This window comes from Anolis carolinensis, chromosome 4, assembly GCF_035594765.1.
Source record: "Anolis carolinensis isolate JA03-04 chromosome 4, rAnoCar3.1.pri, whole genome shotgun sequence".
NCBI classification, from domain to species: domain Eukaryota; kingdom Metazoa; phylum Chordata; class Lepidosauria; order Squamata; family Dactyloidae; genus Anolis; species Anolis carolinensis.
Genome location: NC_085844.1, coordinates 49,040,210 through 49,064,257, shown reverse-complemented (window position 1 = coordinate 49,064,257; position 24,048 = coordinate 49,040,210). Strand labels below are relative to the sequence as shown.

General features: G+C 36.1%; 1 protein-coding gene across 4 annotated transcripts in view; it reads left to right on the top strand.

Annotated features, from left to right (window-relative positions):
- Positions 1-24,048, top strand: part of sntg1 (syntrophin gamma 1) — a 290,079-nt gene that overhangs the window by 239,279 nt on the left and 26,752 nt on the right. For all 4 annotated transcript variants that reach the window (XM_008114859.3, XM_008114861.3, XM_062980382.1 and 1 more), the window contains 3 exons: positions 6,223-6,339; positions 7,158-7,229; positions 15,685-15,837. In XM_008114859.3, the coding sequence (XP_008113066.1) occupies positions 6,223-6,339; positions 7,158-7,229; positions 15,685-15,837 (342 nt within the window). The remainder of the gene's footprint in view (positions 1-6,222; positions 6,340-7,157; positions 7,230-15,684; positions 15,838-24,048) is intronic.

Below are 24,048 nucleotides of genomic sequence, written 5' to 3'. Positions count from 1 at the left end.
TCTGGTCTTGAGCCAATATTTAAGTGCCACTCACCAGGCTTTTATTGACAAGGGTATTTCCCCAGATTCAAGTAGCAAAACACATAATGGAACACATCTGGGGAGCTGGAAGAGGGACCTAAAAACTGTGTTTGCTGTTGTTCTATGTTAGATGTTAAGTCACCAATCCAGATGCTGGGAACATATAGTAGCTGGGAAGCTATCTTAGCATTAAAAACTTTGGTTGCAAAAGGATTTGCTTCCCTTTAACGTTGCTAAAATACAAAATGGCTGAACTGCTTACTTGAGCTTTGAGGATAATAGAGGCAATATGAGAGTTTGTAGAGTACAAAATGTAGTCAAGTTCCTTTAAATCCAAGTATATATACTATTAGTTCAAAGCTTGAAATTTATTTAGTAATCCTCATTTTTTATCCTTTATAATTACAGGTATTGATTTCTCTGTAAAAGGATAACATTTTGTTTAAAGACATAATTATGTTGACAATTTTATCTTATACTTAGGCAGTCTTGTTAAGTGAGATATTTGTGTTTCTAGACCTTTTTGTCACATCTATTTCAGCATTAAAATATTTAAGCGACAATGAAGAAGTCCCGTAACCAATGTGTTTTTCCCTTCCATTAATAAGTTGCAACATTTCAAAGTCTTGTTGGTTGAATTAGATTATCTTTTATTTATTCATTTCCTGAGTACCTTCTTTATTCCATTATGGAATACAAGGTAACATACGTACATGAGTTTTCTAAAGCTGATTCAGTTCAGCAAGGTGATTATATTTTTGTATTCTTGGATCAGGAAAATTACAAAGGTGTGGGTTCTCATTTTCACCCCCATTGGAATCCATATCATCATATTGCTTTTGTCTGGATAAAGGCAGAAATTGGCTGTTCTGTGGGGAAAGGTAAACAGAATCTTTTCAGAACTTTACATTCCAAAAGTGTATAAACTCAGATGGATACTAATTTGCCAATAAGAATAAAATCACCAAAATACATTATTACCAATATTTGAAGAACCAGAGAATACTATCAGCAGTACTTAAAAACAAGTCTGAAATTGATGAAAATGTCCTTACTTGATAAGGTATATATAAGAAAATGGATGTGTACACAAGAGTATTTACAGGAGTTGTGGGGGATAGTGAGCAAAGCTTCATAATACATATATAGTTTCCCTCCCCATGTTTGCATATGTTTGATAACTAAACGTAATGTAGCTGTCTACAAAGAGTGAGATAAAATACTTGAAATTTAACTGAAGATCATAAAAGGCACTTGAAGTTAATCAACAATTGACTTTATCTGAAGGACATATTTAAACACTTTAAAAAGCGAAAGAGGGGTGTATTGTCTATGTTCTGATGTTGCTACCAAGATCATACTACTGAAAATTGTATGAGATTTTCTAGGAAAAGAATCTGTGTATTCTTGAATAATCTCCTTCATCTCGGAAGCATTGGTGAACATAGTAGAGAGAAACAAGAAAGCAGTAGAGGAGGGAGGGGGGATGTTATAGAAGAGTCTGAACTGTATGCTTTCTTTTTCACATTGTGCGCAAACACCATTTCCATTCAATAACTTTTATAATACTTACATTTTATGCTGAATGGTTTTCATTTTGGAAGTGGAGTTCATGTTTCATGTATGAAACCATTTTGCTGCCATAGAGCTGATGTAAGTTCCCTCACCGAAATAGTACAACACCAGAATTTTATAATCGACAGTACTTAAACTGTTTAAAAACTGCATTGTTTTTAAACTGCTTTTAGGATTATTTTAATATAATATGAATATTATTCAATTGAATAATATCACTGCAAATCTAGGATGTGCAAACTTTGCAAGTTCATGTTTAGTTGAGAACAAACAACTTTCACATAAGCTTCCAGAATAGTGCAGAATCTGAGTCTTATGCATAGATTTTCAGCACCAGGACTCATAAATCCCTCCAGATCTCTTGATGACCAGTTGGATATGTGTTTGTCTCTGTATATTAAATGAAAATATTTCAGATTCTGGAAAGAGCATAGCTAGACAAGAATAGGTAGATGTAGGTATCTGTGGATAATTTGTAGTAGACAACTAAGGATTTATGATGCTGAATTGTTTAACAACAAAATGATACACTCATTATTCATTATGCGTTGAAATGAGTAAATCTAGAAGTAAATGGTGGGGATTGTGTGTGGAAGGCATTTGAGCTGTGTTTAATTCTAATACTCTAAACAAAATTCTTGGCTTAGAATGTTTAAATTCCAAATTAATTCTGCACCAAATATTCTAACAGTTTTCAGGATTCTAGAAAAGGGCAGACCCCTTATTTGCAGAATTTTGTCAATCCAGCCAATAAAGTAAAGTGTTTTAATTATTCTGCTGAAGATAGAAATTCTTTTAGGCTTTCAAAAAGCAATTTATTTAAATAGCAAACAGTTTAACACATTGTCTTCAGTGGAAATGCCTTGCTGTATCTTGTCAGCAGCATGAATTTTCAAATGAATTAGTTATTAGCAGTAAGATTAATTAAAGTGCATGGTCTGTTAAATCCCAGGAAATTGGAAATAAATTTGAATAACACAGCATGGTAGTAAAATAGCTTTTAACAGGTAGATGTTTGCCATGAAAAAGGAATGTGTTTTGTAAAGAATATTGTAAAGAAAATGGCAGTGTTCTCAATTTTTCATTATTTAGAATAAAATTCAGTTCAACATAGCCATCGTAAAGTTCTGTTGAAAGAAATGAGTGCAATACCGTACATATCTTCTTAGAAACAAATTCTATTGAATGACCTGAAGTACAGATTTGCAGTATCAGCCATATTTATTTGAGCATTGACATAGATCATGTAAGTCTTAATACAGCATCATAATCTGAAATACCAGGTGGTTCTACTCCATTTGCTTCAAGTACTGTGCATGGATGGTTTACAGAAATGATATATTTTAGGTGCTTATGATGTAGGGCAATTTTTTAAATTTAATTTGTTATTTTTCAGCAGTAAGCTGCAATGATAATTTTTGATGAAAGACAGTTTATAAATATTTAAAGAAATTTGCGAGTGGGTTGATAGACTGGAAAGAATTTGGAAGATAGGTTTCAAGATTATGTACAAGTTGAAGAGAGAAAAACTGGCAAGACTTGGGCTGTTTAGTCATGTAAATTGCATCAAAAACCTGTCTCACTGGTCTAATGAGACTGTAAGCTTAGAAAAACAATGGCATGAATTGGGAGTATGGGAAGCATAGCCCAAGAGAGGTGCATTAGATTCGAGTAAATATGGTATATATAATTCCATTTTTACTTTGTGGAGTTTAGGTTCATGGGTGGATCTTTAAGGCTAGGATTCCCTTTAATCTTTTATTGTATAAAACCCCCTGTGCAGCAGCTTAAGGAGATCAGTAGAATGACCTGTAACCCGATTAAATGTCTGCCTTGCATTGCATCATGATGGGGCCTGAAGTATAGCTTGTTTATATCTTACAATCTTTTTGCATTTAAAATAAGATAGCTGTTATGCAGTCTGAATCCTCAATGTTCTTTATGTTAATAAAGCTTTAATAAACAAGTGTCTATGAAATTAACCTAATCCTTTCTCATGATATACAGCATTGGTTCTCAACCTGGGGTCCCCAAATGTTTTTGGTCTGCAACTCCCAGAAATCCCAGCCAGTTTACCAGCTGTTAGGATTTCTGGGAGTTGAAGGTCAAAACATCAGGGGTCCCCAGGTTGAGAACCACTGATATAAAGGAACAAGGTAACAATATCTCAAAGATCAATTGCTTTTACATTTCAGGATGGCTTTAGCATTAAAAAGACAAAGCCCAATGTGAAATATCAATGCATCCAAACACAAAAAATGCTGTGTGCCATGTGTTTGATGAGTGGCAGTGATGTAAACTTTATGAAATATTATCGAGTCTTTGTGGATGAGTTATGCCAAATGAAGAAGCTCACAGATTTAACCTCTCTAGCCCTGAGTCAAATCTTGGTTAGCTTTGTTTACATGAACTGGTACATTAGAATCTCATAACATCAAGCCCTTAGAACAGTGGTTCTCAACCTGTGGGTCCCCAGGTGTTTTGGTCTACAACTCCGAGAAATCCCAGCCAGTTTATCAGCTGTTAGGATTTCTGGGAGTTGAAGGCCAAAACATCTGGGGACCCACAGGTTAAGAACCACTGCCTTAGAAGAAGCTATGTGTTACATAAATAACCTAAACTATCTCCCAAGTGTAAAAAGCAACCAAGACTTCAATAACTGACCTTACCAATAAAATACTTCCTCAAATATGTTGAATCCAAACATCTTTAGGGCGGGACCATTCTACTTTGCACTGTACTCCTGAAAGGGTCAGAATGTGTCATAATCCATCAGGACCAATGTGACCTTCCAAATGTTACTAGATTGCAGTTTCAACAACCTTTAGCCAACAAAGCTAGTGGTAAGGAATGCTAAGAGTTTCATTTTAACAGTGGGTACATATACACTGACCACTAAGGTTGGTGTGAAACCAGCATAAAAGGAAATGACTTCACTGTGCGAATGATTACATGTGAAGTTCTAGAACTAATTCAAGGCTTGAATAGTGTTTAATGTGTAGCAGAGGCTGGCCTAAAACTGGTTCCAGGATTCACAGTATCCTTAGCTTCATGTCTTTGGAAGAATCATGGCATCATGCGGATCATTGACACGCCCGTCTCTTAACAGGTCTGGTCATGTGATGTGGTTTATACTTAGGCATACTTGTGTGTATTATGGGCTCTCATTCAGGGTATCCTTTTAAGGCATGTTGCTGTGTGCATTCACAAGGTATACCATATAAACACTGTGCTGTTAAGGTGCCTTCAAACTGCATTAAGTGGTCAGTAGAGCTATGCTCAATATTTAGGGATGTGCATGATTCCCACCACTACATCAGGGTGTCCAAAGCAGGAAATAAGTGCACTCGAGGCAATATAACTTAAATTCATTAAGTCCGCTACTTTGCCTGTTAATTTGTCCAATCAGGAAGGATTTGGAAGAGCACATATTCTGTTGTGACACCCTGGCTATTGAATACCCTGTTCTTTGAGGCCTGACTGTTATTTGAAGCTAACTAAAATAGTTTTAACTAAAGCTTTTGGGGTCTGACTTTGGTGAAATCTGCACATTTTTTGATTTTAAATTATTTTAAATGTTAAATTTAGTCTCGGCTATTTTTTTTAAAAAAATCTTCTAAACTATTTAAATTGATTTATTTCATCTGACTCTGAAGTTCTTGTATAGATCGTATATAAATATTTAATTTCATTTAATAAATGAAAATAAATAGACCAATAGCCAACAATTAGGGATCTCCCTTCACTCGACCAGTCCAGATAAATAAATCCCATATATGCCTTTTGTATAAGACAGTCTCACAGTAGCTATTTCCGGGTGTCTCATCAATAAATGCTTCCTCAATACATTTTGTTAATATTCTGAAGGGTTTTTACTAGCTTCTGCTTCTTCAGGCCAAGGGGCCAATACATAACAATCTAGTAAGATATATATCCAGACTGATATTTGGTAGAAAAATATATTTAAAGCTAGTTCATAGCTTTAAAGGAAATGACCTACTTTTATAGTGAGTTCAATTTACAGATGTAGCAGAAAAATCCTGATTCACAAACAACTGTGTTCCCTGAGTCAGAAAGATCTTGCTTAATCCTGAATCAGGTTTATGCCTCACCAGGAAATTACCATGCTCCAAAATGGATTCTAAATTTGTCACCTTTTTGAATGTCATCTGGAAAACTGGTATTTTTCCTCAAAAAAAATCATCACAACAGAATAAAGGTTGCAATAATCATATCAGCAACATGTACTTGAAGCCAGCATAGGCTTAACTGCTTTATCATCATTTTCACTGAAATGTGGCAAGGGCAGAGAAAGTTTCTTTTTAGCCTATCATAGTATTTATTTCATACAGTTACAAAGTAAGGAAATTAAAAAAGCATTTTCAGCTATCAAAAGGCTGTTTGGGCAATTTCAGGCTGGAAATTCTATATGAAAGAAGCTATGAGTTATGAACATTGAAACATGGGCTTGTTTAATCGCAAGTCTTCGGTCACATATTCATAAAATCCAATTGTTTCAAGAATGTTCAATTGATTAGACAGAATATTCAATGCCGTGTTCATGCATGTGAGTTATTGAAGCTGTCTATGTGTAGAATTTGTCAAAATTGTTGGTTTTTCTGCTAGATAGTCTACATGGGCTGGACAGAAGAACGGGAACAAGATTCTCTTCAGGACCGAATGTATACACCAAAGTTCCTAGCACTGAGAGGTTCTTCACTTTATAAATTTATAGCACCTCCAGTAAGTATCATTTACATATAGTGCTCTTCTGGTCAAGGTATAGATGTTTTAATAAGATTAAAATAGGTTAATCTGAGACTTTCATGTGTCGTGCCAATGAATCTTAGTGATGTCCAATAGTATAACCTCTTGGTAAATTTAGAAACATGTTGACCTTTATTTACCAATATTGGTGAACTACTTGTCTTTGAGCTGAAATACAGTCAGCTTTCCAGGTTGTGATTACTATGTACATTAGAAAATATAGAAGCTTTCTCAGTATTATGAGAGCTAATTTGCACTCAGTCAGAAAACATTGTTGATTGAATTTACATCTTGTGAGCAATTTTGTTGCTGCTTCAGTCTCAAAAGAATGGGATTTGGGAGGGTTGTGTTGAGCCACTTCAGTGGTTGATACAACTATCCTTGAATCCCACACACAAACTGGTTGAAGGATGTGTTGTGAATAGCTGCTCATTCCCTTGAGCTGCCCCAGGGTGGACGGGACTGTCGTATATAACAGAGAGATGCCAAGATGGAGTTTGATGCAAATCTAATAGATGTCCTTTCCATGAATACAGATTGTAGCATTCCCATAAAACCAGCCTGTTAGAATCTGCAAGGTATATTGAGTGCTTAAGATGCTTATTTTCTCCTTCTGTCAAAAATGTTGATCTTAAGGTTTGCTGACCTATTTTAGATACGTTATTATCATATCAGCAGGACATAACTGATTTGTTAAAAGTGAGGGCTACAAAATAACAGCCTAGACCACATATCAAAAGTCTGTTTTCCCAAAATAATTGTGTGTAGTTATATTTTGTGTGTTTTCACCCAAGGTTACTACGTGGGACTGGACACGAGCAGAAAGAACATTTTCTGTATATGAGATCATGTACAAAATACTCAAGGTATGAGGAATAAAAACTTGACTCTAATAAAATAAAGGAAAAGGATATTCACAAAGCATAATGTCATCCTCAGTTGCTACTAGCAAAATTGGATAACACAAAAATTATTATGGTGTAGGATAATGATGGTTCTAAAAAATGTTATAATGTAAATATATATATCAGAATATAATCATGGAACTTTGTCTTCAATGTGGGGATAAGTCTGGTTAATCAATAATAATTATATCAATTGGGCTTTGGGAGCTACTGACCTCGTGATGCTTTAACCTGTAGTTCCCATCTGTCCCAACCAGAAGGGCTAATGGAAAAGAATTTTGAGGATCTTGGGCCAAAATATGTGGAGAGCCACATATTTTACTCCACTTCTCTTACAGCATGCAACACATACTTTCTTTTAGCATTAAATAATCATAATTATTAAATTGTTAGTTCAAACTAGGATAGATTAATTTCAAGGTTTCCGTATGGCTTTATGAATTTCATCAGCAGTCCTCTCCAAAAAAGGAAGGGAGGGAAATCTTCATTTTTCCCATTCAGAAAGGAGGAGGATATTCAGCCCTCCCAGTTTGTAGGGTTCTGTGATGCAGGGCAATGTGTAGGAGTGGAGATACTACTCCAGGGAATTAAAGCTGCTAGTTGGTGTCTACGGCCCTACCGTAGCTGTATCAAAATTTTATCAAAATTTGCCCATACAAATCAACAAATTTTCTTATGAAAACACGATATTGAACTTCACCCAATGGATCAGCATTGAACTGGTTTTAATTCTAGATGAGTATGTTATGTCATAGTAATTATGTTGATGTTTTAATATGGTTGTGTTGTATGTTTCTGTGTTGGTAATTGAATGCTTTGCCTATGTTGGAAACCGCCCTGAAAGTTTTTTTAAAATTATTATTATTATTATTATTATTATTATTATTATTATTATTATTATTATAGATTAACTGAACCAATTGAACTCAAGTGTTGACTTTTAAACACTGTATATACTCGAGTATAAGCCTAGTTTTTCAGCCCTTTTTTTAAGACTGAAAAAGCTCCCCTCGGCTTATACTCGGGTGAGGGTTCTGGTTGGCTTATATTTGGGTCGAGAATATATGGTACATTTATTATTTTTCTCTATTATTATTGGTATTATTACATGTATTATTTTTCTCTATTATTGTTCCTACTATTACATTTATATTACTCTATTATTATTATTATTATTATTATTATTATTATTATTATTAATGCATTTATTATTTCACTCTGATATTATTATTATATTTATTATTTTACTCTATTTATTACTACATGTATTTTCTTCCTGTATTTATTATTATTATTATTATTATTATTATTATTATTATTATTAGTACATGTATTATTTTACTCTATTATTATTAAAAGGCTACATAAGCACATTTACATTGAAGAAGATGAGAATAATGATTTGATCAGAGTTGGAAGGTCTTGTCTTAAATTAGAGCTTTATGTAAATATTCAAAAACATTTAACCTACTGATGCTGCCATTAATGTAATTTTATTGGTATCTATTTTTATTTCTGAAATTTACCACTCTCGGCTTATACTGGAGTCAATGTTTTCCCAGGTTTTTTGTGGTAAAATTAGGTGCCTCAGCTTATATTTGGGTCGAGTATATTTATACTCGAGTATATACGGTAATTCAATGGGTGGCTCAAGGTGGGACTAGCAAATGGCCAGGGGATTTTTTTTAGTTTGAGGAGATAAATTTCTAAACAGTCTTGGACTACAATTTCTTTTCAGTCTACTTTTAGCATTTGACAATCACTGTCATATCTAGTAATTTTCTTGTCCTAGCAGGGTTCCCCTGGACTTGAGCCCCGTAATATTTGGGGACCACCATTTAATTTTTCTCATTTTCAGTCTCCCACAACCTTTATATATCCCTAAAGTGCCATGAAAAGAACTATAAATGAGAACTCAAAGTTGACTTGGCACTTGCTGATTTGGTACTGCTATAGACAAAATCCATCTGGAGGCCAGGAAGAGTGGAGCCCCCCCCCCCCCCCCCAAACCAGGGCACTTTGCTGTGGACAGTTTTGAGAACACTTCTTGTAGAGCTGGTAATCTATTTTGTTACTTGTTTTTATCGAACAAATTAGGAGGAAGCTTGCTACTGATACTACAGCTTGCATAAAATTTTACCATGGATTTCAGCACTTTAACTAATGCCTCTAGGAAGCCATCATTTCGTATTCTTCATTTAAAATTTGAATGAATTAAAGCCTTTGATGTGAATATATTTTCAATTTAGAAAGAGACCATTTTTAATATCATGTTTTCAACACTTAGAAGTGGTTTGTATACAGTTGACCAAAAGGGCATTTCCATCAGTAACAACTGTGAAAGTGCAGCTTTTCTTCTTTGATGATTATTTTCTATGGCCATCTGTGTTTTTAAATGTTATGAAAACATAATAACTAGAATATGTAATATTTTATTATGTTTCAAATGTACATACTTAAATGATAGCAGCAACTGCATAACCACATTATTTTTAAAGAAAATGTTAAACAAGAATAAAAACAACATTATTTTTAAAGAAAATGTTAAAAGGACCAGTGTGTGCTTGCTTGTGTATACATATATGCAAGCAACTGCACTTCACAGTGCATTAATTTTGGGATTATATATGCAGAAACAACTGTTTGGTTAATGCTTCCTTCTAGAGCTGAATTAAAAGTCATCGTTTGCCCAGCACTGCTACACTGTGGCATCTGGTGATAGGGAAATAATTTTAGCTTTATTACAACATTATGGTAATAAATGAACATGACTGATTTCAACAGGAAGTGTTAGATATCTTTGCCAGTTACACTAAATTTTAAACTGGTAATTTGTCATTAAGCTAAGAAGCCATTTTTCAGGATCATAGTCTTTCAGTTCTAATTTAATATTGCTTCCAAGGCTTCATTGTTATAACAACATCCAGCCAGTGTCATTTAAGCATGATAAGGCCCTGAGCCTGGAAGTGCTATGTGCATAAGTAATTCTTATCACACAAATAGTTGTACCGAAGGCAATGATTAGTGCCAAGCCAGTTTTCTTCTATCATGTCCATTTATTGTAGATGGCATAGGCATACTTTTATCCGGAATATGCTCCCCAGTTTCTGCCTCCAGCATTATCTTTCTCTATTCAAATATGCTCTCCAATTTCTCCTTTGCATTCCTTCATTTAGCACGCTCTCTTTCTGTCTTCTCCCCTCCAATGTCTCCCTTTGGCAATAGTCATTTAAGCAACAATCAACAATCACTAATGCCAATATCCCTTTGCTTAACTGAACACAATAATGGGACTTCTATAAAGGCAAATTTCACACCAATTGGTTGAAGGGAAACGGAACAAGAAGCAATAAGAATTCTCTTCTGAAGCTTGTCTAGCATCACGCTAAAGGGAAGAGCGGCATCACGCTTGATAAAACATTACAAAATCATTATGATTGGAGCATTCAGATAGCTGCACTATGTCAATATGAAGAATGTTTCAGTAGCCTACTATGCAATCTGCTCTGTTCCCATTGCTATTCAACAAGGGAGTCGAAACAAACATATTCAGGTGACATGGTCTCTACCTTCTTAATATTCTGCTCAGGAAGATCAGTAAGCTGAATTCTAATGCCACCAGCATCACACATTATGGTTTTTAACAAACTGCGTGGAATTAAAAAAAACGTATACTATCAATACAGGACCTTCAAGGCTAAGCTTTCTGTATTCTGCACTCTGCTAGCAAAGAATATAGGAATTTAAAAATGACAAATTTTTAAAGTTGGTTTCTGTCAATAAAATTGTAAAGATAGATTTGAATCTAGCTGCCCTGAGTTCCTTTGGGGAGAGAAGTGTGAGTTAGAAATACATTATTATTATTATTATTATTATTATTATTATTATTATTATTATTATTATTATTAGATACACAGCAAAATTAGTACACAGCAAACAATCTCACTATGCTGGCTGTTGTATTGGATCACATGTCGGAAACTTCCCAAGTGTCTAGGACTATGTGATGTATCGGTGAATAATGCATGTAGATCCGAGTAGGGTGGCCTTTTGCAGCTGACAGATGGTAATTTTGTCAGCACCAATTGTTTTTAAGTGCAGGGCAAGGTCTTTAGGCACTGCACCCAGTGTGCTGATCACCACTGGGACCACTTTTACTGGCTTGTGCGTATTATTATTATTATTATTATTATTATTATTATTATTATTATTATTATTCAGACAACATTTGATGAACTCTGAAAGCTCAAGGGAGGGATCACTATATCTTTAGCTCATCAGAGGATAGCATTTAGTCCTAAGGCTAAATGATTTTTGTCTTGAAAGTCAAGGCCTTTTTTATCTTCCAATGTACAAAGAAAGAAAGAATACCCTAAAAACAGAACGAGTAATCATTTTATTAATTGTATTTTTATTATTTATTTATTTATAATTTATTTATATCTTAGGACAGTTTACAATAAAACAAATGTATGCAGGATATGTAACACAAATGAAGTGGTATATTATTGTATTAGCACTCCAAGATACCAAGTTTGAATCCCATCTTGATAATGGACCCCCCACAGGGTGGTCTTGGGCAACTGACATTTTCTCTGCTTCAGAAAGTGGCAATACCAAACCGTCTTTGAATAAATATTGTCGAGAAAATTCTAAGAAACCTCCATAGATTAGAAATTTCTTGAAGGCACACAATGACAACAATTGGAGAATAAAAAAAAAATCTCACTCATCATGGAGATTATGTGTAGATTATTTTAGTTCCAACTCCATACCTTTGAGCCAACCAAACATTTGAGTTAAGAGCCATTAGTCAGTGCAGATTTCGTTTTGACATAAGAGCATTTTTCATTAAGAGGGAACACTAGCTCCAGAGTACAAGGCTTTAGGGTTTCAAGGTAGCAACCTCCATACTTCATGCTCTTGTCCTCTCTGGGAGTTTGCTGTCCGCTTTGCTCTTGTCAACTTTGAGGAACTTTGACTTAGTTGATTTTATGTGGTTTTTATTCCTGGTATGTTTGGCTTCATGAAGAGGGCGGGGAGAGAGAACAAGAGAGAGTGTGTGTGGCTGGAATGAGTACAGTATGAAGAAAATGATACTTCTGCCTCTTCACTTTGTGGTGTGTGCTTCCTTGCCACAACTTTGTGCTTCTACCATTTTAAAGTTGATTTTTCTTTTTTATTGTTCCATGTGAATGTGCATTATTACATTATTTGTTATGTATGAAATATATTTTCTTATTTAAAAACACGTAATACAAAAGGGGGGGTTCAGGGGGGGTTCAGGGGGGCCAGAACTGATTAATAGCATTTCAGTGCATTTCAATGGGAAAATTTGCTTTGAGATAAGAATATTTTGAGTTAAGAGCTAGGTCACAGAACGAATAAAACTCTTAAGTCAAGATATCTCTATTTTCTTATATATCATCTCCCATTTGCGGTTGGGTGATGGAGGTTGTTACTATCAAGCACCGAATGCACAGTCTCATTCAAAGTAAGTCATAATTGGGGGAGGATTAATTTTCTTCAATGGAGATTAGAGCAATTTTAAAATTAATTTTGAAAAGCTGATTGCGAAGGACTATGAACGTCTAAGGCTCTTTCAGGCAGAGGGGAATCTTTTTATCCCACCGATGCCACCAATTTGTAAGGGACTAATAACGTCTAAGGCTCTTTCAGGCAGGGGGAATCTTTTTATCCCACCGCTGCCACCAATTTGTAAAGGGCTAATAACGTCTAAGGCTCTTTCAGGCAGGGGGGGGTCTTTTTATCCCACCACTGCCACCAATTTGTGAAAGAGGGTAGCGTAGAAGACCCAATTAATAATGAATAGATGTCCCAAATAATAAAAGATAACTGCCACCGATTAGTGGAAATGCAGCCACCACTGTGTGGAGAGACACCTTTAGATTATAAAAGTGCTCAACCACCCAATAGCTCAGAGGAAGCCTTTTACTTTATTCGGTGTTAAAATGGTAGCGCAATTGTGCTGAGGGAGTCTATAGACGACAGAGGCTTTAATGTAAAAAGAACAATATCAAGTTTATTCAGGCACAAGCTTGGTGGTTACAAAAGATGTTTCACTTAGAGTTATTCTTATTAACAGTTACAATACTAGAATGAGATTAATCAAACTCTCTAAAGTATCACTTCTTTTACTTAAAGTAGTTAAAATTTCTTCCTCTGCTCCTTTCTAAACTCTTACTTCAATGGATCTCTGTGAGTCCAGCTGGGATTGGTTCCCAAAGTCTGAAACTTGGACTATCCAGTGACTTCAAACCACAGTCACCCCTGTGATAGACTATCACAGAACCTCTGTGCCTTTCCAGGACACAGACTACATTAAATAAGTCACCAAATTTATTTGAAACCGACTCAAAATGAACAATTGAGTCTCCTTGATCCCATCAACCTGGAATCAATCTTCCCTGTGCCTCGTCAGAGCACAGACTGAGGCTTCACTTTTGAAAACCTCTTCACTTCTCCTCCCCTCGGCAGATGGCTCTGCCCACATCTCCATGGCAACTGCCTCAGAGGAGAGCCACTAAATGGCTGCCGCCGTCTCACACCTACCCAACCAAACCACAAGCACATAGTTAAACGCAACAAACATGAATAAAAAACTCATACTTCATTACACTGATTATAGAAACTTATAGAATCATATAAGCAGACATGAGCTTTGGTATTAAAATATAAATACTAATAAATACTAATGTAAATGAACATAGGCAGGTAATCTAATATAATGGGCAGCCTTCTGTGTGACACTTTTGCTAATGCTTTATAATTTATGATTTATGTAGCACTAGCTGTGCCCGGCCACGCGTTGCTGTGGCGTTGTCTGGTGGTGTTGGTGAGAAATTGTTGCGGTAGTGGTGGTATTGAATGTCTGTTGTATGGTTGTCTTTATGTTTAATATGCACACTGAAGTGGATTATATGGCAGTGTGGAGTCAAGATAATCCAGTTCAAAGCAGATAATATAAGATTCTAAATGGGTTATATAGCTGTGTGGAAGGGCCTTGAGTCTACACTGCCATATAATCCAGTTAAAATCTGATAATCTGTGGAAGAGGCCTAAGTGAGGCCTAACTGTGCCTGTCCCCTGGGCTGAGGAGGTTGCTAGGAGACCAAGTGAGTGGAACTTATCCTTCAAACTGGCAGCAATTGGATAAAAACTATTATTCCTCTCCCTGTAATTGGGACTTTATTTTTCTTTTCTTTTTGCTGTATCAACCTAGAGCCGTGAATAATGGGTTGTGTTGTCAAATTTCGAGGTTGGGGGGGGCTGTAGTTTTATTGTTTTGTCCGCTGCCCTGATGACATCACTCTTTTATATATATAGATTATTCCAAACACTGGGAGTATTAATTGTATGTACTGAACTTTTGAGGACAGTGACATTCTTAGATATGTCTTTGGTGTTGAATCTTGGATTTTTGTGCCTAAAATAGTTTAAGCTTCTTGATTTATTTTTATGATGCATAGTATGGATACTGGGGCAAGGAGAATGTGTAAAACTAAGAATAATGACTTAACAGTGTCTGTTTTTGCCTTCTGACCTTTTCTTTTTTTTTTGTTGTGAGCTATTTGCCGCCTCCTTCAACCAAAATTTATTTCCCTAATGGAATAAAATGAAAGTTCTCCTGCCCAAGCTACTCATAAAAGTGGCCTAACTGACAGCATTTCCTAGGACTCCAGGCTAACTTGAAGGATAAAAGTTAAAAGATGAGAGAAATAAATGTTTTGAAGGAGACAGGAAAATACAAGATGGATTTGGGGTTGGGAGGCAATGACAAGTCTATGACCTTTTAGACTAAAATTTAGTCCCCTTAAAACAAGGTTGAGATTTATTACTCAATTTGTTTACAGTATCACGAATAAACTTTGTTCATAAGCCACCTCAACATGGACCAAGGTTCTTTTGTAAAATGTAGCAGTCATGCGAAGTTTAGGCTGAAAAGTTCATACAAAATGAATTGGGGCGGTTTTATCATTTCACAACTTTATTGTTCTATTGTGAACTGGTTTTTTTTCTTACAGAATTCTTTTATCATTGTTGTTCACTTCCTTCACTAGTTTCCTCTAAAAGTGCAGTTTAGTGCAGATTTCTGTAAAGAAATACATTGTTAGATACATCAATTGATAACATTTGGAGAGTAGTTTTCCAAAATTCTGAGAAGTAGAAAAACAAAATCATATTTTCCTTTCTGTTCTGATACCTATGTGTTGACTCACTATGCAATAACGGATCTAGAACCAAAAGAATACCATCCAAGGTTAATGCAGAGCATGATATTGTTGTGGTGCTTTTGTTTGCAAAGGTATATTGTTCTGCATCTAACATGTGGGACTGTGCTATAAGAAATATTAATTGATGTATGCAAGATTATATAACTCCAGGTTTTCATCAGGACAGTGACCTCTTGGATCGGCGAAAACATGGTTTTGGCGTCCAGTCGGAAATGGGAGAGGATCTCTACTTTTCTGTGGAATTAGAAAGTGACCTCATACTATGGGAAAAGGCCTTCCATTCAGCAACTTTTTTGGAAGTGGAACGAATACAGGTAAAAAAAAATCAGTGATACTGACTGTTATATTGTAATGCTATTCCTTGGTAGATAATAATAATAATGGTGGTGGTGGTGGTGGTAGTAGTAGTACTTTAGTGGGAATTTCTTTTTCTGCATGAAAAATCCAGGTTAGTGATACTTGACGTCATGTAATTTTTTGAGACTTGGATTAGGACTCTGGAGACCAGTTTGACCTTGGGCAAGTCAAGCTCTCTCAGCATCAGAGGAAGGCAATGGCAAATCTTGCCAAGAAAACCCCATGTTAAGTTTGCTTTAGAATCACCACGAATCAGAAATGACTTGCAGAGACACAACAGCAATAGTAACAGCAGCATTTGTAACAAATTGTTAGGGATATACAAATGGTCTTTACAGTCAGAAACATCATTTAAAAGCAAAAACAAAAAGCAAGGCTCTCTGTTCTACTTTGGTTTTGCATGCCCTGCCTTGAAAATACTGATGAAAAATGTTAATTCTTTGATATTCTCTTCATAGCTGAAGCAAACTGAATTAGGCAAACAGTAGTGTTGAATTCTGGTCTTTAAATAGGTTGTTCAATTTTGCTGCATTATTTCAGGCATTGTCACAGAAGGCCCTTCCACATAGCCATATAACCCAGAATATCAAGGCAGAAAATCCCACAATATCTGCTTTGAACTGGCTTATCTGACTCCACGCTGCCATATATTCCAGTTCAAAGCAGATAACTTTGGATTTTATTCAGCTGTATGGAAGGGGCCAGAGTGAGAATGTTTCTGAGCACTCTTTTCATTTTTCTGATGAATCTCCCTCCTTGAATTATCTCATTAACCTACTGAAGAAACCCGACCTCATATCTGAGGCCCCTTCCACACAGCGTTATAAAATCCACATTGAACTGGATTATATGGCAATGTGGATTCAGAAAATTCAGTTCAAAGCAAATATTGTGTATTATCTGCCTCGATATTCTGGGTTATATGGCTGTGTGGAAGGGCCCTGAGAGTGGATTCTTTCACAGATGTTAAAAAACTGATAAAATCTATTGTCTTTAGTTGTTGGGTGGAGTAGAGTATGGTTCCCACTGTCCTCACAAAAGCCAATTTGCTGCCAGCTGAGTAAATCAAGGAAATCCAGGCATGTCGGGGGGGGGGGGTAGGTTCCCATGTATATATAATCATCCTGTCATTCCATCTGCCGAATAAAATATACTATTGTATGATTATCTTTGAAGTGATTACCTTCCATAATTGCCATTCAATTTCCATGATTACCTTCCCTCTACACACATTTGCAATTGTAGTAGTGGTGATGATAATGGCTAGGCAAAAGGAGATGATGATTTGTCTGGTTGTAGCTGGGAATCACACTTGGTGATCTAATAATGATATGAACAAGTTATAGGAATGGACATCCAATTAATAAAATAGAAACCCTACAGCCTAACTGACATGACAAACTCAAGATGTGCAGGCTGAATTCGGCCCACCATGCCTTTTTATTTACATGGCTCTTCAAATGCTGGACTAAAATTCATGTATTTTTCATCATTAGACATCATTAGAGTTGATGGCAATTTTGATACAATAACATCTGTTCTGTTTATTTAGGATAGTGAGGCTTGAATTTGATACAAGGCTTGTGGGTATGATATCTGTTTTTAAAATAGCCTTTAAACTTTCCCCAACCTCAGAGCAGCAAATGCTGTTGGGTTGCAACTCCCATTGTCTCCAGTTAGCATGGTGGATAATCAAAGTTGCACTAGTTATCATTCAATGACATCTGTGGGATCCAAACTGGATTAAAAACTAAAGTGTACTGACTATATATATCTCTATATATAAAAGGCTTTTGGCGTCACGGCGACGCACAAAACAACAAAACCCAAAAAACCCCAAACTCAAAAATTGGCAACACAATCAATCATCCCCGCCTCAAGTAAGATACAACACAATTATATTAAAAACACAATCACAGCACCAACAACCACAACAGTCGATGTACGCATGCGCCACAATCCTCCCAACCCTTTCCGCGCGCGCACACACACACACAAACGTCAACCCCTCTCTCACCATCTCTCATGACCTCCACCGCCCTTGCGCCCTTCAGCCTGTTGCTTCATCTTCCCGCCTTCTCGGTGCACCCAGTAGGCTTCGGGCCTCTGCTGCATCCAACGAGGCCGCGGCTACTCTCTATGGGCCTCCGGGTGCCCCTCACGAACCCATACACTTTGGCGCCTTCCCCGGCGGCCAGAAAAGCCGCAGAGGCTGCAGGTGGCTGCTGCACCTCCGCGCCTCAGTTTCCGGCCTTCCCCGACAGCCAATGAGACCGCACAAGCGCACACATACACACGCACGCACACACACCACATTAAACAATACAAATAAATCTATAATCTCCATATCCATGTACAACCCACCTTCCCCCGCTACCTGCTCGGCCCTTCCCAGGAGGGCGTGTCTTTCCCGGGACGGCATCCTACTTGAGGCCGGTGCTTGGGCACCGAGCTAGGCCTCACCTCCCTTCTCAGGCAACAGGCCCAGCCAAACCCTTCCTCCACCTTTCCCTCCCGCAAAGGGTGGCCCCTCGGAAGCCCAAGGCATCAGGACGGCGACGGAGGACAACAACCCTCTCTCCCTGCGCTCCTACCTCACTCAGAAAAACATTCCGGACTCCAACTCCCTGAAGCGCTTGCAAGCTTATTCAAAGGCTAGGAATTCTGGGAGTTGAAGACCCAAGTGGTTTCCAGCAATGCTAATGCACGGAAGAGGCGTCAGGCGTTCGGGACTCCAACTCCCAGAAACCCTCACTGGATGGTTCAAAGGCCAAGAATTCTGGGAGATGAAGTCCACAGTACAGGTTGAAGAGACCATTGGCCAGGCACCAAGGGAAAAAGGACGGGAAAAACAAAGTCAGACTCCTTTTCTCTATGACTGGGCTTCATGGTCTCTCAATTGGCAATAATAATAAGAATAAGAATAATAATAATCATCATCAATTACAACTACACATCCTGAGAAGTGACAGTTAAATAATAATAATAATAATAATAATAATAATAATAATAATAATAATAATAATCTGTGGATAATGTCACATATAGGAGTATTATTATTATCAATTTAAACTGTAACTATCCATATCTCACATTTCTGTGTATCTAAAGAAACATACACAGAATTTCACATCTACACTTTGGCCCTGTCTCCAAGACATCTCATTAAATATCCCTATTATACAAATACAGGGTATATTTATCCAAATCTAGGTAAATCCCAAAATCCATGAATATCAGTATTTCATATTTTTCTCTGTTGAAGGAAACATGTTGGAATGTCACGCCTCCATCTGGGCCCATCCACAAAACATTTCAGTAACTATACACACTATGCAAATGCATGACATACATTTATATATTAATTTACTAAATTTACATCCTGCCCTTCTCACCCCGACGGAGACTCACAAAGGCTTATAAATAATATATACATCCAATAAATTATATTATTAGCATCACACAATATCAACATTACATATTACGTACTATATTCTACTATACCACTGTACTGTCATATTCTTTCTAATAAAAATAATAAAATAAATACAAAAAAACCAAAATAAAATAATACAATTAAAAAAACATAAATAAAAATAATATAATCAAATAATAAAATGTAATATAGTAGAGTCTCACTTATCCAACATAAACGGGCCGGCAGAATGTTGGATAAGCGAATATGTTGGATAATAAGAAGGGATTAAGGAAAAGCCTATTAAACATAAAATTAGGTTATGATTTTACAAATTGAGCACCAAAACATCATGTTAAACAACAAATTTGACAGAAAAAGTAGTTCAATACGCAGTAATGCTATGTAGTAATTACTGTATTTACTAATTTAGCACCTAAATATCACGATGTATTGAAAACATTGACTCCAAAAATGCGTTGGATAATCCAGAACGTTGGATAAGTGAGACTCTACTGTACATACAAATAATAAAATAAAATAATAAAAACACAAATAATAACAAAACAATAAAAATAAAATGAATACAAATAATACAATAAAAATAATAAAAACACTAAAAATAATTAAAAACACTAAAAATTAATACAATCAAATACTATAATAACACAAAAGAAGTAAAAATAATACAACAAAATAATAAAATATAATAAATAAAAAACATAAGTTACAATAACATTAATTAAAAAATACAAATAACATCAAATAAACATTCCACAACCATTTTTAACCAATACCACCACCACTTTGCCACAGCAACGCGTGGCCGGGCACAGCTAGTATGTATATATATATATATGTGTGTGTGTGTGTGTGTGTGTGTGTGTATATATATATATATATACACACACACTAGCTGTGCCCGGCCAAGCATTGCTGTGGCATTGTCTGGTGGTGTTGGTGAGAAATTGTTGCGGTAGTGGTGGTATTGAATGTCTGTTGTATGGTTGTCTTTATGTTTAGTATGCACACTGAAGTGGATTATATGGCAGTGTGGAGTCAAGATAATCCAGTTCAAAGCAGATAATATAAGATTCTAAATGGGTTATATAGATGTGGAAGGGCCTTGAGTCTACACTGCCATATAATCCAGTTAAAATCTGATAATCTGTGGAAGAGGCCTAAGTGAAGCCTAACTGTGCCTGTCCCCTGGGCTGAGTAGGTTGCTAGGAGACCAAGTGGGCGGAGCTTAGCCTTCAAACTGGCAGCAATTGGATAAAAACTATTATTCCTCTCCCTGTAATCAGGACTTTATTTTTCTTTTCTTTTTGTTGTATCAACCTAGAGCCATGAATGATGGGTTGTGTTGTCAAATTTCGAGGTTGGGGGGCCTGTAGTTTTGTTGTTTTGTCTGCTGCCCTGATGCCAGCACTCTTATATATATATAGATATATATATACACACACACATACATACATACACACACACACATATTGTTGGTCCTCTGTATCCATGGATTTTCCATCCATAGATTCAGTGGCCTTTTGAAGCTACCATAAGGCTGATGTGGCCCTCAATGAAAATAAGTGTGACATCTGTGGCCGAACTCTATAGCCAAATCTGAGTATAGCTTTCATTCATAGTGAGATACACTGGAGTCAATGGGATCAGAAGGCAGGAAGATTCATGAAAATTGGTAGGATTTACAGCATTGCAACTTTGAAAAATACATCATCAGAATTCACCATCTTTCTTGTGAAACTTGGGGTGAAATCCACAAGTTTAACATCTTTTATAAAGCTACAAAGTAATGTACATTCATGGGTTTCAGAAATGTTGTGCTTCAGGCTTTGCTCCAGAACCAGTAAAACTGAATTATTCACAGTCCTAATTTTAGGATTCCATGAGTTTGGAATACAGTGGAAATGTAATATTAAATATTGAGTTGCCTGTTATATGGGAAAATCTTCTTTTCAGGAAAATACATTCCAGCTTTCAGTGTGCAAAATCAATAATCAAAAGCAAACAATTTGATCTTTTTATTAAAAGAAGTACATTTTTAAGGTTTATAGCAAAAGCTGTAAGAACTTTGACACCAAGTACTCCCTTGGCATCAGTCTTCATTTTATTATCTTCAATTGCACAACTAAAGGGATTAATTAAGGTGAGAAAAGAAACTATAAGTGAATTAAAAATTCTGATTAGGAGCAAGAGAGCAAGAGGCTAGAAATTTACCATTTACTACTTTAACCTATGGGACACATTAATCTCTCTTAATCGGTTTGCGACAACAACCCAGAGCCCTTTAAAATCTTTAACTTTTTGCTGTTTCCTGCTAGGAGTTATATCTAGCAGTGATAGCTTTGTAGTTGAAGAAAGCAGGAGAATTACCCTTAGGAAGAATGATTGATGGAACAAATTTTGTCCTTGTAAAGGTATTGAACTGCTAAATTAGAGTATTGAGGTAGATTGTCAGTAGGTTTACAAGAAACCTTTCCCACCTTCTCAGGATTCATCACCATAATCAGCTTCCACATGTGTTAAAGCAACTGACATTGCTTCTCTGAAAAAGTGTGCCAGAGCAGTTATTTCACTAGGGACTTCAGAGATGTCTGAAGATGTAAAGCGTAATGATGGGCTTCCTAAAATCTGGTTTAAAAGGTGCTGTAAAGTTAAACACATTTATTAATTTGCATTCCTCCCAAATGGTTACTGCATCTTAGCTATTTACAGCATCAAGGTATGGAAATGGAAGCAATTGCTTTTTTTTTTGCATGAGTTAATAATATCAAGAATTAATACTGTTAAAAATCCCATAAGAATCCATACATTAAGATAGTGAGTTTTGTAAATTACTTAGGCCACGAATATGGATGACTGTCATATCCCACTGACATTTATGGATTCGTTTATCTTAGTAACTTTATTTAAATAATTTAATTTTCCCCATAGTTATTGTTTACTTGAAGGTTTGCACATTGGTATATATTCCTAATCATTGTCAGCAAAGTGTGCCTTTTATTTCTGTTGAATTACCCTTTCTCTTGGAGTCTTACCAAGAAAATGGGGGGGGGGGGTGCCCTGCTAGTCTGAATTAGTATGCCAACAAGATCTTATAGAACCTATGGGATTGAGATAAAGGAGTTGATAGCATAACTTTCTGTAGGCTTCAATTGACTTCATCAGATGCATCCATGCCCTATGAGGAGTGGCTTAGGGAGCTGGATATATTTAGCTTGGAGAAGAGAAGGTTAAGTAACATGTTATCCATGTTTAAACATTTGAAAGAATGTCAAATTGAAGACAGAGCAAGTTCATTTTCTGCTGCTCCAGAGACTAGAAGAAAGAGAAATGGATTCAAATTGCAGACAAAGAGATTCCACCAGAACATTAGGCAGAACTTTCTGATTGTAACAGATTTGGGGCAGTGGAATATACTGCCACAGAATATGGCGAAGTCTCCTGCTTTAAACAGAAGCTGGAACGTCATCTGTTGGGAGTACTTTGATTGTGGAGTCTGCATGACAGAAGATTGGACTGGATGGTCTCTTCCAATTCTATAATTCTATGATGCTATGATTTAAATGAGTTTGGCATTTGTCTTTCAAAGAAAGGAAAATTGCTACTATCTCTCTGTATTCATTCCAACTCTAGAAGAGGGAGGCGAAGTAAACTATAGTCCAGCCATGAAAATAGTGTATGAAATAACCCAGAAAAAGAGAGAAAGAATATTATTATAGCTGTCAGAGAGGAAATTTTTATTTAGTCAGATGTATTTGTTGAGCCTAATAGCTAACAATGTTTTGATGAATTATGAAGCCCCAAACATTTGTTCTTGAATAAGTACAGATGGCTGTTATGATTAAATCAATATTTGACATTCTCTATCAAATTACTTATATCTTATACTGTATGAAGAAATCTTGGAGTGGGACAGAGGCAACACAATAATTTAAAGAATGTAAAACATAGACAAATCCATAATTTAACGAGAGTAAAATCAGTGCTGAATGATTTACAACATAATTAAATAATGTACACTTAAACAAAAGCCAACTTAATCAGGACCTAGTAAAGAGGGAAGACCTCTTTTAACCTCAAAAGCCTGTGTTTCCCAAAAATAGATTCTGAGGCAAGGAGATGAACACAGACTTTTATTTTACAAAACAAACAACCGTGGGCAGTGGGCAGCGTGAAAAAGAAGCAAGTGCTACCCTGAGATGCAATTTGGTTTGATTTCCAAGTACATTTCACACCTCCCAAATTCTTCCGTTCCCATGCCCTCTCTGTCTTTCATCTTGTCTTTTCCTCCCTTCATCCTGCATATTGTATTTCTGATCAGATGCTTATCAAAACCTTTCAGAAAAACAAATATTCCGGTCACAACTATTCAATATATCAATATACCATCTGAGCCTCAATGTGGCCCAATTGATCAAAATCAAACTACATAAGGGATGGGCAGTTTTATTGTTTTCTTCTCCCTTTCAACTGCCATTTGTTAGTGTTTGTGACATTTATTGCCCTGTGGGTCTCTTCCTGTGTGTTTTCCCATGGCAGATCCCTTCTAACACTAAGAAGACTATCTTCAATTAATTTCTAAGGCTAAGGCTATGTATTTAATCAAACCTATTCTTTATACTGTTGCTGTTTATTAATCAAATGATTAATAAATCATTTGGTGTCCAGTGGAGGCACCAAATGCAGAATATTGAAAACTATGACCACAAGATTATTGTGTCTTTCTTCAGGG